Source organism: Anopheles ziemanni, chromosome 3 (assembly GCF_943734765.1).
Source record: "Anopheles ziemanni chromosome 3, idAnoZiCoDA_A2_x.2, whole genome shotgun sequence".
Lineage (NCBI taxonomy): Eukaryota > Metazoa > Arthropoda > Insecta > Diptera > Culicidae > Anopheles > Anopheles ziemanni.
Genome location: NC_080706.1, coordinates 90,194,859 through 90,211,392, shown reverse-complemented (window position 1 = coordinate 90,211,392; position 16,534 = coordinate 90,194,859). Strand labels below are relative to the sequence as shown.

General features: G+C 41.6%; 1 protein-coding gene across 1 annotated transcript; it reads right to left on the bottom strand.

Annotated features, from left to right (window-relative positions):
* Positions 1 to 14,068: 14,068 nt before the first annotated feature.
* On the bottom strand, positions 14,069 to 15,516 carry LOC131287113 (GTPase Era, mitochondrial). The gene is made up of 2 exons (XM_058316132.1): positions 15,205 to 15,516; positions 14,069 to 15,128 (listed from the first exon to the last, which is right to left on the bottom strand). The coding sequence occupies exons 1-2, from the start codon at positions 15,451 to 15,453 to the stop codon at positions 14,196 to 14,198; spliced, it is 1,182 nt and encodes a 393-aa protein (XP_058172115.1). The 5' UTR covers positions 15,454 to 15,516; the 3' UTR covers positions 14,069 to 14,195.
* Positions 15,517 to 16,534: the final 1,018 nt, after the last annotated feature.

The window sequence follows — 16,534 nt, the reverse complement described above, 5'->3', positions numbered from 1 at the left end:
AATGCGACCACAAACGACGCTGCGGTGGCCATTTTGGTTTCCCTTCGAACCAACCACCCGCTCATCTCATCTTCCGCCCGTTTGTGGGGTGGTCCTCAGGCAAGCAGACGATTTTATTGTTTTCCGCCTTTCCTTCCGTCGTTTTCTGCGTCTGAAGATCAACGGAGGCTCTAATTATTACCATCGCCCGAGTGTAACATTGCCCTTGTCTGACCTTTCAGTGACAGCTGGAAAGAAAAGCAAGGAAAAAATACTTTGAAGTTAAAAAAATTAAAAATATTCATTTTTTTACACAGTAAAGAAACAAAAACGCAAGTGAAAAACTTAAGAATGTGGTGAAAAGAACAACATTCTCTTTGAGCAATAATGTTTTTTAAATCTTCAAACAACCGAATGAAAATTTCCTCATTTTTTAACTTTCCTTTGGCGGTTACTTTTCCTCATTTAAATGCCCAAAACCACAAAGGCATAAAATAACCACCCAGTTCGGACAAACTGGAAAAAACACAACCAAACAGAACATCGGCAGCACACAAAGCAAAACTCCCCCGTAAAACATTTCCGGTTACGATAAGCTCTTCTGGTTCATGCAAACGAAACGGATTGCTAAAGACGGTCGCAAAGTCGCAAAAGTAAAATGACGCAGAAAAGTGTGCACTCGACTGGCAAATAGCTTTGGCCGTTTCATTGTCCTTCCGTGGTGCGGAAAAGCGGCCGACCCATGTTTTCACGCAGCTTCTGTTCAGGGAAAATTTATTAGAAATTTAATCCAGTTTCGGCGGCTTTAAAATTGCACGTTAATTTGTTGATTGAAAAATGTTTTGGCATCGATATATTTAACTCCTTTGCTGGAAAATTATATTGCAACGGTTCCCGTGTGGGTTTATTATGATTGAAAAGCATTTCAAACAAGACCGAAACGGGGGGAAAACGAAATTATGACACACCAAACAAGATTTTCCACCATGGAGGCGCCTGGTGTTTTATTCGCTTCGAGTGACAAAAAACCGCCAAATCGCATTTCGGTCCGGAATTGAGTCAACAAGAACAACTCGCACCGGTTCGCCGCTTGCAAAAGTTTCGATAAGAATCGTTCTGCGTAATGGAAACATTAAACGGTTTCCACGCATAATATTTTCCTTCACAAGTCAAACAGTCAAAACGGGCCATTACCCCCACCGGTCGCACACCGACCGAATTGGGGGCGCTTTTCATCCCTTTTCAATAACGGTTTTCCCGCTCGTGACGAGATCATTATCGCCACGGTTGAAGAAACGACGGGATGCAAGGAAAAAAAAACTGTGCAGTGCTGGCGAGCACAGTTTTTCCTCTCCATTAGCTCCGTACAGGACGAAGCAGGTGGAAATGGCGCAAGCAAACCCGACCGCTTACGTTCCATACCAACGCAAACATGAGCTTCACTCTCGGACCGCTTCAAAGTGGAAAAAAGTTTGCCCAACGCAGGGAAATCCGGGTGGAATCTTTCCGACGGTGGGGTGGAATAAAAGTCAAACAATTCCGGTTAAAAACCAGTAAAGCTATCATTTCCGACCAACAGCGGAGAAGAAAAACCAACTCGATAAAAAGGTCCGAAAGCATTCCCTTAGGAGCGACGCGGTAAAGGTGGAAAACAATTTTCCTTCTCGCATCACTAGCGCCCGCTTATCTCGTTGATCTTGCGTGTTTTTACTGATTACCTTATCTGTAAACAAAATACGGTGAGCTTCCGTTTCGGGGTGGGATGTGTTTTTTTTACCGGTTCCAGTTTTTCCTCCTCGTACTTGCTGCTCTAATGAAAAGAGGGTCGTTTTAAGGGATTGTTCAAAATTCGAATAGGAATCGAAAGCGCAAAGGAAAAGGTCTTTTACATCGAAAAACAAACGCTTACCAAGTTGCCAGACAGAACCGTGGGAAAGTAAAGATTTTCTAGAGATTGTTGCTGTTGGGAACCTCGGTAATTTCGTCTTGAGAAAAATTCTCCCTTTTCCAAGGAAACATGTAAGGTGGCTTTTCCCCTCTCCAAGGAAGACTCGTAAGGAAATTGCTAACGGCTCATAAACGGGTACATTCGCGCGGTGGTAAACGATACACACACCCTAACGAGCCGTTGGTGGAAAATTGGTTCAAATTTTCCGCCCATTATTGACGCTATTTTTGAAGTACGCTGCAAATAGAGCATCCCATTTCCGGTGGTGGAATTGTTTCCGTTGACATTCAACCCGTGAGCTATTTTCATCAGATTCGATGGTAGCTTTTCTTGAAGTACAATCAACAATTAGCTATTTACAGAAATGGATATCAGTAATGAAATAAATGTTGCTTAACTATGCTGCGTACTTTTAACCTAAATTCTTTTTCACAATAAGGAGAAAAACACATGGTTTATTTTATTTACCTTATAATTATTACCAAATAAGAAAATCAGTAACTTAACAGTTCCTTTTATCAATTTTAAAATGAACAAAGGACATTTTATGTAAATCGAAGTTTAAATTTTTGATATCAAAGTTCAAGCAAAGTTATTGTAAAAGTTTGTTGTACTACTTTGCTTGTAATTCAGAAAAGAAACACTTAAATTTTATACATTATCAAGATGAAAAAACTTTGGGTTAGTACTAAATTATATACCAAAGCTATTTCTAAAATACGTATCTTTGACCTGTATAATGGAGTTTTATCGTATTAGAATTAGAATAGAATAAGAAAAAGTATTGGAATATTTTTTGAATAGTATTGTCCACAACTATTATAAATATAATAAATAAATATAAACATTATTTTGTCACCGTAAAAAAGAACACAAAGATATCAGATAACAAACACACGATTAAGCTTCAGTATTCCACAGCTAACCTAAAATCCCTCAGTGATTCATCGAATGAACAGACAGAGACGCTATCTTCCAACGTTCATATTACTCATCGCACTTCATAATCTGCGAGCATTTAAATAAAAAAGCCAAGCAACGGTAAGTGATATCAATTGAAAACAATCGTTACATAATGGCCGCATGTCGAACGGCGCATCGATGACGAATTGGTTGTCAAGGAGGAGACCACCGTGCGGACGTCTTCCCCCCTCCCACCACACTTTTTTTTTATTCGTCGATAAACACTTATCACCATAATCTGACGGGTTCCGTACAAATATTATCTTTCACACTTGCTGCCCGTTGGCCACTTGAGATGCGATGGATTGTGATTGGGAAAAAAATACCTCTCAAATACCAGACAAGACAGGGTGAGTGTGCCGAGCAAAAACCCCTAAGCTAAGCTACCCGTTCTGTCAAACAAAACGGGAATACAAACGAAAACTGATCAGCTGGTCAATTTACATATTTCACGGGTCATGAATCAATTTTATCATTTGAAACAATGGTGTATGCAAAGCAAACAAACGGAAAACGTCAAAAACAAAATGGCAACTCACCCAGGGTGTGTGTGTGTTACAACATTGTGTGACTCATAGCCAAAAAGACCCACTCTTTAAACATTGCACAACGTTTGGGATTGCTTCCGCATCGTTTTCCGTCTATTTGTCGAGCCTTCGCCTTCTCACCTGGCGTGTTCCAACATTTCGGGAAGATTTTGTCAAGTCACTACCAGAAATAAAATCAACACCCCTTAACGCAAAAAAGGGGTGTGTGCGCGTGTGTTGTGGCGCGCGAAACCATCACCCTCGAGGCTCAATTTCGTTGTCATTCCAACGATTACAAAATAGGTTAATGGTGCATGGTGGCCGGTGTAAAATAAAGCGTAAACAAGCAAAAAAAAAAACTTCAATTCATGTAGTTTAATTTCGACCCTTGGCCACCGAGCGGCGGGTGACCTGCAGACACCCAGACGGAATGGCTGGCCAATATCATAAATACCATTTGAATGGTTTTTTGAGCCGTGTTTTGCGTCGGAAAACCAATTGTTCGATGCGAATCGTACTCGTTTAACGAATATCGATCGGTGGAAATTTTTAAACGTTTCCGAAAAATGGATTATCACCACCCTTGGAGGGGTGCAGAGGGTTTACCAACCGATTGTTTATCAACAAAAAGAAACCTCCCCTTTCCGAGAAGCGTTGATTTCCTGGCAGATAAACATTTGCCCACGCGTGAGTTGATCCGTTTGCTTATCGATAATAACTCGATGGGTCTTAAATCGGTAAAATGACCGTGTTTTACATCCAAGGGTAATTTGGAAGCGACATCAAATTTTTATCGTTTTTAATTACCAGACGTGTAGAAGTAAAAATGATCTAATCTCAATAATATGTTCATGAACAATTCTCTCAACTTGTTTTAACATTTTTTCCCCATCAAAAAATGCAAAACTACTTTGAAAATTGAATCCAATCCACCCGACACTAACCAGACACGCCAATGCACTAGTGAACAGAGACGAGAGCGCCCGATTTCAACCTACGAAACGATTGATTAGTTTCGATTTGTGCACCGAAAGTCGACGCCATGTTTACCAAACATCCAAAGTGCTGCACCATGTTTGAACTCGTCGGGAGGGAGACAAGCCCGTAAACAGAAACCAGTTGCGCCGACAGTTGGAGTGGATTCAATTTCGCGTTCACAGTTTCGGAAAATTCGTCCGACGGCACGTGTTTGGCACCCTTTGCCGTCCTACGGATGTAATTAAACAGAGCCGGGCGAGCTCTGAGTGCGATTTGGCGTCCCGTGGTCTGTCGGATTCGTGGTTTTTTGAGCAGCCAATTGCAAGCAGACGGTTCACGATAAACCGGCTTAAGTTCGGGGTTAATATTAGAGCAATCAGTTTCACTCGAAAGTACAAATACGGCGTTGTAAGGTACGTAACCTTTACGAAAAATAAAAGTAAAATGAATAAAACTTTCACTTTTGCAGACGACTTCACAACAAAATCACTTTAGCTCATTGAAAAATTGTTGCTACAACAAAACTTTTAAACTAATTTTTAACATAAGTAACATATTCAATCCCACAAACCTATCGTTAATTTACAATATGAAAGGGAATTCCTTTTTTTGTTTTGTTTTATAACATAGAAAACTTTATTTAGTTTTGTTTTAAATTTTAGATTTTTACGATTTAGCGATAAATGATAACAAATCACAACATATTCACTTGACTTGTTTTAATGCCAACAAAGGTTATCTTCTTTCTACCACAGCAACTTATCTTCATAAATAAAATAAGACTTCAATCCTTTCTAATTACTTAATCCACCCTGTGATTCATCATGGTATTTTATTTGCACTCATTTTCTTGAGCTTACATTAACACAAACTTTTTAACAAAACTGCACAGTCGCGGGTTCAATTAGCACTCTCGACGTACTTGACCATCGCGCCGATCCCGTTGCAAAGCAGGACCCGGAAAAGCACTCGTGAAAAAGGGTAAATTACCGCCAACCCAGCGGGTGACAGGTCGCCAGATTTCAAACCCCTCGCTATGTAAACGTCATCCTTTAACGCAAATCGGTGGGAATTCCGATTGCCGCGTACCGAAACCGGACCAATTAGGGTGGCTCCAAAATAAAACTAAAAAAAACGAAAGCGAACCACGATGGCAGAATACAGTCGCGCCGAGTGCGAGATAAATAGAAATGAAATAATTCACTTGAGCGGCAGACGTTTTACGTCGCAGCTTTACGGAAGAAGAGTCGTTTTTCCACATGGGGAAAAGGGGTGCAACGAAAAATAAAAAAACAGTAACCGGGTCGCTCTTTTATTTTATTTCGTCAAAACGGTGGAAAAAGTGTGACAGGCTCTTCTTTTTAAATTGTAATCGTTGTTCTTTTTCTTTTTCTCGTTCTTGGTAATCTCACTCAAGTGCTTTTGGGTTTGATTTCAAAATTCGTTTCGTTATGCGAAATCATCTTGCTGTGTGGATTTACACTGGAAGATCGTGTGGCCTGTTCTTTTTCACACCGAAACTCCAAACGTGAACTACTATTTTCTTTACTTTCTGTCAGACAGCGTGATGTGTTATTTTCACCATTTTTGTGTCCAAATTATGACTTCTTCATTTCAACCTTCTTGCTACTGTTAACGTACTTTAATTGATACATTCTACTGAACACAAGTTATATCAAACTGGGAAATAATCTTCTCTCCAGACGAAGGATCTTTTCCAGAGCAAGCAAATTGTTTTTCAACCGACCATTTAAAATCTTCACCAAATGCGTTTCCCGCATTAGCTCTAATTAGTTATTCTTTCCTTTTTCTTTTCCATCCCTTGTTATTATTTGCAAATCTCTTCCAGTTCGTCATTCCAGCATTGCTGCATGTTTTGTATGGAGGCTTTTTTCCATTCTTTTATCCTTTACCCTTTTCTGCCAACAAATGACGCGATCACGTTTATATTTTACCCACAAAGTAGGCTTTCCCCGGCCGACATGAAAAACCATAATCCGATTTTCTGCTCCATCTACAAATGATGACGTTGTTTATATTTTCCCCTTTTCCCCTTGATGTCAGTGGTAAGTTTGTTTTATTTGTTCCTTTTTTCGAATCTGCTTAGTTTTTCTTTGTTTTTTGCTAAACTGGGATTTTTTCTTTTTTAATCCTTTTACTTCATCTTTTATACTCCAAAGAATTCCGTGGTATAGATTTGTTGTGCACAAGTAAAACAAGTTTCACAGTGTTCATTCGAATCCCAATCGAAAACGGGGCAATTGCGTGAGAATCAATCATTAAAAAAAAATTAAAAACACTCTTAGGAACGTCATTGAACTGGCCGCAACCGTTGAAAGTGAACGCTGCAAACTCGCGCCGGTTTACCGATAAGCCGATCTGTCATAACATGTCCATCCGAAATGGTATTTCCTGCAGATCGGTTGAACCGTTCAAAAATAGAAGCAAGTGTAAAAATTGACTCCTTCACAACAAAACAGAGCACAAACAATCGTGAAGCATTACGTCCGAAAGTCAGTTTAATTTGGTATGGGAATCTGGAGCGAACTGCTTTATGAATTCAGTGCTGCATAACAACTTTGATGGTCTATCTTTGCGGGGGACAGCGTGAAAGATTACACTTTCCAGTTGGGTTTGAATGTTTCGTCTGCACGGAAGAGGTCAAAATATTGAACTCCAGTTCCAGATAAGCATTTATAAAGGGTGCTCGTGTACTTACACGATAATAAATTGGGTTGAGCTGACCGTAAATTGCCTGCTCGATGTGCAAGTCTGTTGCACCTCTTGGTGGGCGAGAAAACCTTCCAGTTTACATCACCCAATAATCTCGTTTACCAGTTTCCAGAACCAACTGAATCCCCGAGCTCGAGGCGTTCGTTAGATAAATCGTTTGATTTTATAGCAAATGCTAAACGTCTTCAATTCCTGACGTGCCTCCATGACGAGCGTCCCAAGATCAACGGCTAAAGTGTGCTCGTTGTCAGCAAACGACTGTCGGCAGGAAGCTGCAAGGAGGAGCAATTTCAAATTAAACCCGCACGTAACTTACGGCCGGTCTTATTACATCCTCTTTTGAAGCCGAGCTGTGCTTTTATTTTTTTTTTTTGTACCATCTTAACTCTTCCAAGACTTCGTCGCACGATAAGGGAAGCGAAAAGCGAGATTCTAGAACCATCACAAGGTGATTTGTTTTCAGGTTTTGTTTGTTTTCACTCTTTCAGCCATTTTCTAAAATTTTCTAATTTTTATTTCAGTTAAAAGATTTTTTCTTCAATGCTTTTCCTAAAACAGATTAAACCTTTGGGATCCATGAATCAATCTTAATGACCATAATTGAGCAAAAATATTAGAAACATTTTCAAGAAATTCCAATAAATGGGGGCCCTAAATTAAAGAGATAAACTGCCTGCAATCGGCACTGCTTCAGTGCGAAAAATGAATAAATTTCATCCAAGCATCTTCCCATCCTCATTAGGTCGACCTACCGGGACCTTGCCCTTCCTACTTCCCGCTAGTAAGACGCCCCGAGCGACACATTGTTGCAATAGTGGGGAATAAAAGTCATTTTCGTTCGGCGGCTCGGTTCATTCCGTTTGTCAAACCGGAAGCAGTAATGGTTTATTACCATTCCTACAGGACGTTTCCAATCGCACGCAAAGAGATCCTGGAGTGGAAACTCCCAGTAGGGCCATCGGCTTCGGTAACGGGTGTTCGGTTCAAGCAAAACCCAACTGTGGCCCACATGCTTCCCGACGGCAGAGTAGAGTAGAGCAAGACAAACATTTACAATCGCAAACCGGGTGCGCCTGTGGGCAAAAAGGGCGCGCTTGTAATCAAGAGAGTTTAAAGGATGCAAGAAAGGGGGCATGGAGTGGGGCAGGTACTTAATTGGGTTACGACAATGGCAATGGGTGGAAAATGAATTACACGAAATCAATAAACTATACCATCGAGAGCAGATCGAGCCTTCCAACCGGGAGGGCAACCGTCGTACCGGCATCCGGTTTTGCACTGCAGCGGGCTGCCAGATCTTGCAAGACAGATAGTGTCGAACAAAGCACGAAACACCGTCGTGAAGGACTTGCACGAGGAAAGCGGAAAATGGTTTCTATAGAAAAAAAAGCAAAACAATACAAAACCTCAGAAAGGAAGTTACGCTAATCTAGAGGTAGCATCAAGACAAGAAACGACCTTCTTTACTACCTCGCCTTGGCAGGAACTGGAAGCCTTTCGAGCTGTCTGGAATTGCCCTTGAAAAGCTTGCCTGCCGGGAGCTTCCGGGATGAGCGGATGAAACGGTTTGTCGGCAATCTCCCATCCCGGAATCGGAACTAAAGTTTGAAGGTAATTAACTAGTCCAATGCAACTTTTACGCTTAGAAAACGATTAGAGGAAGGTTTCAAAGGCAAGGATTACAAATACATCTTGGCTCAAAAGAAAAAGCACTGAATTGACTAGATTGACTCCGAATTCCGAGTGCTTCAAATTCATCCTTGACACTTATTGCTTTCTCTTCCGTCGTTTCGTCTCAAACGATCAAAACTATAACCTCTGCAGATCAATTAGATGTTTGTCAAAAACAATTAATTTACGTCAACTTGTTGTCAACTGAAATGATGAGACGATCGTTTGATTCGGTTTCTGAATTTCTTGATTGCTTGATTGATGATTCATAGGTGCATGTTTCGCGATTCTCAACTCTGCTTGACGCTTTGATTAAATTGTGCCATTTGAAGAGGGTAAATTTTGAAAAACGCTACCGCTAATAACACAGCCTAAATGATACAGCAATTTTATCATATGCAATCAAAGAAATCAGTTTCCGAAAAAGGGGTAAAAAATAAAGCCCCAAGAAAGATAAGCTAAACATGATATCGTATCGTGCAAATTTATCAAAATTCACTATTATAAAATGTAGACAATTTTTTAAAAATCAAGTAAAAAAAATTTACCAAACATGAAATATTTTATCTATTGTAACATAAAACGAAAAATATGTATGAATGAATTTTAATTACAAAAAAGAATTACCATTCCAGAAACAAAGAGCAAATAGTAGTCAAAACTGTGGATTTATATCAGACTTCAGTAGGTATTTCAGGACTTCAGTAGGACTTCACCGTCTTTTATCCCAGAAAAATAGATTTAAAGGTAGTATTTGCCGTTTCCCCTTCTTATGAACTCCATTTTGTTGCAATTTATTTAATAACTTTATTTTATTTGATATCTTGACTATCTTCCGACTTTTACGAGTTTGAGGTGTTAATAATCACATCCTTTTATGAGGTAACAAATCAGTTAATCCGATTGAATTTAAAATCAACTCGAATGTAGATTTTAAGGGAAATTTTATCCGTATCTTAGCTTTTAAATCGATCTTTTACAAGCGACCATTTAATATTTCGCTGTTCACCCGTAGGCAACGCGTGCGTCCCCTTTCGGTTTCTCTTCGCACGCTTTAGTCCCGAAAAAACAGAACAAAACTTTAATTGACTGCTTGCAAGCAATTAATAAAAGATCAACCAACGCCTGAACACACTGGGCGAGACACACTTTCAATTAAGGAGGAAAAGGCACACTTCAGAATTTGCAAAGAAAAAGGTTATACGGTAGGGCAAACCGTTCGGTTAATGTTGGCTAAAAATTAATCTTTCTTAAGTGGCAGTAATTAGTGTGTAAATATGTGCACGTTCCGACTGGTCGAAAGTTTGCATAAAAAGGAGCGACAAACCGTTCATTAGTTTCGAAACTTGTTAGTGTGGTGGACCTTACAAACAGAAGCTAAAGACCGTTAATTAATGTTTAAATACAAGACAATTATAGTGTTTGCGTCGGAGGAGCTGTAACATACCGCGCACATTAGGTGTCTTCGAAGTTGTCCAAACCGCTGCCAAACACGCAAAGACGATCGCCGGAACGGCTACACAACCTCCTAAAAATCAACCGATCGCCCACCGAGTTCGTTCGGGAGCACAATCTCTTCCTCACCAGTTCCTCGCGCAGCGATCGTTTGTTTTGCTTTGCTGCAAGTTGTTGCGTCAACAAATTAATCACCACTTAATCACTCTATTTGCACCAATTTTCACGCCAACTCCGGGACGCCGACGGGCGGACGGTGTCGCAGAACACCCGAAACCGACCACCGAAAACCCCGCTCGCACGCCACGTCCTGGCCGCACCACCCTAACATAACAGCGCACCTTCCGCTCACGGCCAGCGAGGGCCGGGGAAAACGGAACGAAACCCGCTCATTTGTGGGCCCGCCACTTGGTTCATAATGTTCGCCCCGGTCAGTGTCTTGCCTAGGTTTCAAAGCAACAAAAAGAACATTAACATGAATACTTTCCGAAACAACAAATGCGTCAAGCGATCCTTTTCTCTCATCCATCCGGTGGACAATTTTCCACCCGCTTCAAGCAGCGGCCTTTTCGGGAGGGAGGATTTTCTTGTTTACCAATCGTTTGTGGAAGTACTTCGCGGATATTGTAATAGTCGAGATTACTGACGTTGGATCTATTTTTGGTCGAACGCAAAAATATCCTACTCCGGCCTACATGTCCTGCATCTATTCTTACATCCTTTTCTAGTTTTTTTTTGTTTAACCAAAACAAAAGGTTCTCAAAATAGTTAAATCCAACATAAAAAACAGTTAATGATTGGAATAAAAACGATAAACTACCATTATTTTTATTTTAAGAGCTAAATGTAAGCTAAAACCACACTTTAACACAAAATACCGTACAATTTAAATGAATTTAAATGAAAAACAAAATCTCACCAAATATAAATGAAGAAAATTACCTTCTATAAAAAACTAAAAATAAAAACTAAGCTTTCAAAGGCAAAACCTAATGAGTATGAATATTTACAACGGTTTCTATAACACATTACCATTAATTAATTTCCGTCGGCAGTTTCAAAACTATCTAAAACCCAAAAACTTTAATATTTCTTAATCCAATAATTTTATGCTTCAGATGTACTCTAATTATGACAATTATTGTGTCTAGAATTATTATCCAATTTTTTTAACACATATTTGTCTTGGTCTTAATTCAATGTTAACCAAATTGGTAACGATTTTCTTTTAAATTTATTTCACTTGAACTTTTTGCATGATTTTGAACATTAGCAAAGAATTTATTTGAGAAACGATTTAGTTAACTTAATGGGCAAAACTTCCCTCTTCCTAGGTAATTTGCTGATTGTTGAGTTAACTACATTTATTTTTTGTCAATTCGATATGTTTAACACAACGTGTTTTAACACAAACGGGCCCAGGAAAATTTAGAACACGACTAAGAATCTTCTATAAATATGTTCTAATCACAAATATGTTCATAAAATAAATCACTAAACCAAGAGGAGTTCAATTAATTAAGCACCAACGGTTTAACTGTCTTTCCACATAAACGTTTTCACCGGAACAAACCCGATCGCGTCCTTCCCGGTCGACCGACGGAACGGAACTGAACGCTAGAACAAGACCGGGCCCCTGTTCGCAGCGATTCTAGCAGGAATCACCGTCGCACTGCCAATATACCCGGCACGTTATCTGATTTGGCGAGTCCGCCCGGCTGTCCAACTGCTGATGTGGCCCGATCCGCTGCCCAACGACGACTAGGGATTTCTGGAGCCGAGCGGGCACTTAAAAGCAACAGCCACCCATCATCATCTTCAATCATCACGTCATCGATGACGAGGGGGGCCCTCCGTCGTCATCGTCATCCCAGCGCGCCGCACTCGTTTCGAAGCGCGTGCTCGCTCGTGTTCGCCCGAAGTTGACGGTGCGTACGCGGACACGCCTGTTGCGCCTCTGGCGGGCTGGTACGCAACCCCCTGTGTGTGTGTGTGGAAAACCTGCTTCTTTTTGAAGTCCAGGTGAAAAGTGGAAACTGTCAGCTGGCAATAGTGTTGAGCGATTGACTTGCAAATCGGTAGCTAGGATGAGGAGGAATAAAAACAAGCCAAGGAAAGAAGCACCGGAAGGAAGGAAACCCCGACGGATGGTAGGGATAAAAAATGGTCGCCAGGATGCCGTCGGACGATGACGGTTGGGATTGTTTCAACTTCAATGGGCTTTACGACCCGCCGCCATTCGTGACCCAAGCGGACGAATGAGAAGTCCTACGAAGTATCACAAATCTAGTTCACGCTGGACGTCGTCGCTAACGTGAAAAAGGTTGCTTGGATGATTCGTGGAAAAACCTGAATGACGGAACCGATCTGAAGAGGTAACATTTTTAACAGCAAATGTTCCGCGGACACACCTCCAAAGATTGACCAAGCGATTTTTTTAAATTCCGTGTTTGAAATCTGTAAAACATCATCGTATCGAGGGGCAAGAACACACGGGACTATGGACAGGACCGCGCGCAAGCTGTGGCGCCAGAACGGATTTTACGCCCGTCCAACTGTGAAGTGGAACCGTTTCGTCGACGGACCACCGGACGCTAGTGGATGAGCCGTCGGAACCACGGGCCGGGTTGCCGATGAGCTTTGATGCCGTCGATTGGCCTACTCAACAACACTGAAGCCTTCCGCTGTTACCGTCAGCGCACTTGAAACCCGGAGAGAGGGAAAGTTTGCGGATTTTAACGCAAAACTGTTTGCCCTTTTCCGGCCGGAATGCAGACGGCGGGCGAGGTAACGGGGGGGGGGGGTGGGGTTTCGGGTAAACAGTTTATGCTTATGTGCCAGAAGTACGGAAGCTGTGCGTGCACAAGTGTGAACCGAACGGGACTTTTCAGTTCGTTCGATGAGAGCCACTCGGCAATGCATGTGACACTTGTTGAGGATTTTCGTTTCTTCGTTGCTGTTTTATGCAACTGTTGCTTGGTCAGGTTTTTCTTGTTTCCTTTCCGCTAGGCATAACTTAACCAATAACTGAGTTTTCTTTTGCATATCCCTTTGTTGGCTTAAAGCTGAATTTCATAGAAACCATTTCTCACGTGTTCCGAACACGATCAAAAGTTTATCAAAACCAGTGGTTGCAAACTCATTTCCTTAAATTTTGATATTTTTGAGTTCAGTTTAATATTCAAGCCAAAGAACAATTTAAAAGTGCTGTCAGGATGCACTTTTGTAACAAGCTTATAATATGATGCTTTTTCAATTCAATCTCTAGTAAAACCACTCGCAAATTATTTCGTCGTGTTAATAAATTGAATATTGAATAAAAAAAACGATTTGATAATCACATTGCTTGAAGTATTTTTTATAGCTTTAAAATCAATTTAACAAATAAATAATGCAAATTGTCGTGAGATATTGCACTTTCGAAACGATTTTGGCTGGACTCAGTGGATTTCACTTGATTTTATTACGTACGGTTTCGTTTCAACCCAAGGTCGATTTTAATTTCCTTCCACAAATTTTGCCCTCCTTTGAGAAACACTGGTCGTAATCCAAACGTAAAAAAGGCCTATGAAAACAATGAACTAACAATATTTACAGCCAAGTTTTCACAAATCTTATAAAAGGAATGGGCAATCATTTCTGCTAAAAATATGTTTTAATTAAAAGATAATGAGTACGCAAAGAGCTAAACAAAAGACATCCCAAAAAAGAGTAAAGTCGTTTCCAAATAATTGGACTACACTGGAGGCTACACAAAAAAGCAAGTAAAAGAAAAGTACCACTCTACGCTGCATAATTTCTCATTTAAATAAACCGAAACTTTCGACCAACTTTGGAGTTCGTTGCGGTTTCGGGACGGTGCCGCTGAAATTTATTTCCACCGCAATTCAATCCGCCACTAACTAACCGCAGGGAGAGAAAGAGTTTCCCGGTTCCGCCATCTACGACTTTGCCTCCCGGCTGCGGACACGCGTCGTTATCGTCAGCAGCACCGGCATGCCGAAGCATTCGATTAGATCCGACGTCACCTGCTCGTTGATTTGGCGCAGTTTCCCGTTCGACTCGCCGCAAACCAGCCGCGCTATCCGGTCGTTCGGGCAGGTTACGACGGCACTGGTCAGTACCCGTCCACCGATCACCTCGTAGTACTCGAGCTCCGTCTGCAGCTGGTACGGTATTTCCTGGGGCATGAAATCGAGTAGCCGGGCGCGGACACTCTGTACGATCAGCTGCTCCGGGGACTGGTCGGTGTGCTCGGTGGCCAGATGCTCCCACGGGTGCTGCTGTGAGTTGGCATGCACGAACGACATCACCTCGCGTAGGCCATCGCCGGTCATGGCGGATACCATAAATATCTCAGTAAAGTGGGGCCATCCTTCCACCGGCTTCTTATCTGATTCGGTGAGTTCTTTGCCTTCCCGCTCAGAGGGTAAGGGATTTTCCTGAACGGACTGTTTCGTTTTGTAAGCCCTCCTTCGACCGACGGGACCATAGTTACTGATGCTCTCTAGCTGGTTGCATGTCACATTTTTCACAATGTCCAGCAGGATACGCTTCGATTTGAGGGTGTCGATTTTGTTCAGTATCAGGAAACTCGGGATGTGGATGTACTCTTCCAGCACACGCAGCAGCACCGGATTGAGGGCATGGCGTGTCCACGAGTTCGACACATCGTGCACCACGCCGATCATGCTCGAGTGTTGGATTGCATGCCGGCAAGCGGACACGAACTGCGCATCCAGCTGATGTTTCTTTATTTCCCGGCTTCCCACCAGCCCGGGTGTGTCGAAGAGAATCGCTTGCGAGTTCTGTTTGCTGTGTATTGCCTTCGAGGCTTTGCGTGTCGTGTGTACTTTCGCCGAAACTGGACAAACCTTCGGTGGAAGCATCGGGGAAGAAACGTTGGTGAAAAATCGATACAGGATTGTTTTCATTATGTATTGCGCTTACCCTTTGATCGATTAACCTATTTATGAGAGTACTTTTTCCAGCGTTCGGCATACCGACGATGGCCACCTTGATGAGCCTTTCAGACTTTGCATTCGCCGCGGAATTTGACTGCGCCGTGCCATCCTCGGTGGTCACACTCTCCGACAAGCGGGCACTGAAGCATCGTTGGCAGTGTTGCAGCCCCAAAAAGTTCTTTGGACCAATACGCAACCGTCGAAGCATCATTACAGTTAACCCGAGATCGTACATCTCGGAAAATTTAAAGAAAAACACCGGCAACGAACTGCACACGCGAGCTGTTACAACAGCGTTGTTATTGTTTTCACAATTTCGTTATGTCACGAGCAGCTGACAAAAGCAAAAGGAAGTGCTGCCAGTTTGTCAGAACTTTACTACATGACCGTTTTAAAAATCGTCAAAACACTAAATTTATTAATAAAATTTTGTCAAAAGTGCCAGTGAAGAGCTGGATAATTGAAAAATGCATCATCCTTTTTATCGTAACGAACAGTGTCCTGTTCATAAACACTATAATACAATGCTTTGGGACCATGGCCGAATGCTTTAGAAACTTAAAATCAATCGCTCATTATCTAGAAGCTACAAGCGTGCCATTTCTACAGATTGGCTTTTGGTGTTTTTTGTTTCAAAAGCATTTCAGTTGTCGATCTCAAATTGGGATCAAAGAAAAAACAATTTCTGCAAGGATCGGATTAGTCCATACAATCCAGCTCCGACCTCACACCTCTATGATGCACTTGATACAGGTTTTAATAGCTGCAGTGTTGGCAGTTGGGCGTTAATAAAATCAATCAGTTGTATTTTATTTATTTACTCATAATAATAAAGTGTCTGCACGAGAAATTTTAATAGGTTTATATAAGACTAAGATTTTGCGTGTTTTTTATAATTTTTTAATTAATTTTAACCTTTTCTATAGTAAAAAATAGAGGAAAACAACACTGTTGTTAATCATCTCCGAACAGACTGGCAACGAAGCCGATCCACCAATCAGAAGCCACCACATCCACCGTCCAGCGAAATGCGCAACTAGAAGTGATGAAAAAATGATAGTGCCCCGCATTCCGTGCAATACTTTCATGGGTGTTTCATCAGAAAATCCGTACTCCGTTCACCCCACCGTGGGTTTTGGCTGGTGCGCCATTTAAAAGAAAACCAACGGCATGGTTTACGGTTTCTTGCATTTTCATTCAATCATCGCTAGCGAAAGCAAGGAAGAAGAAAGTTATCGGAATCTAGCCAAGGGCAAACAACGGAAGTGATTCATAATTTCCGCGGATACGAATTTACGTCGAGTGTGTGACGCGGA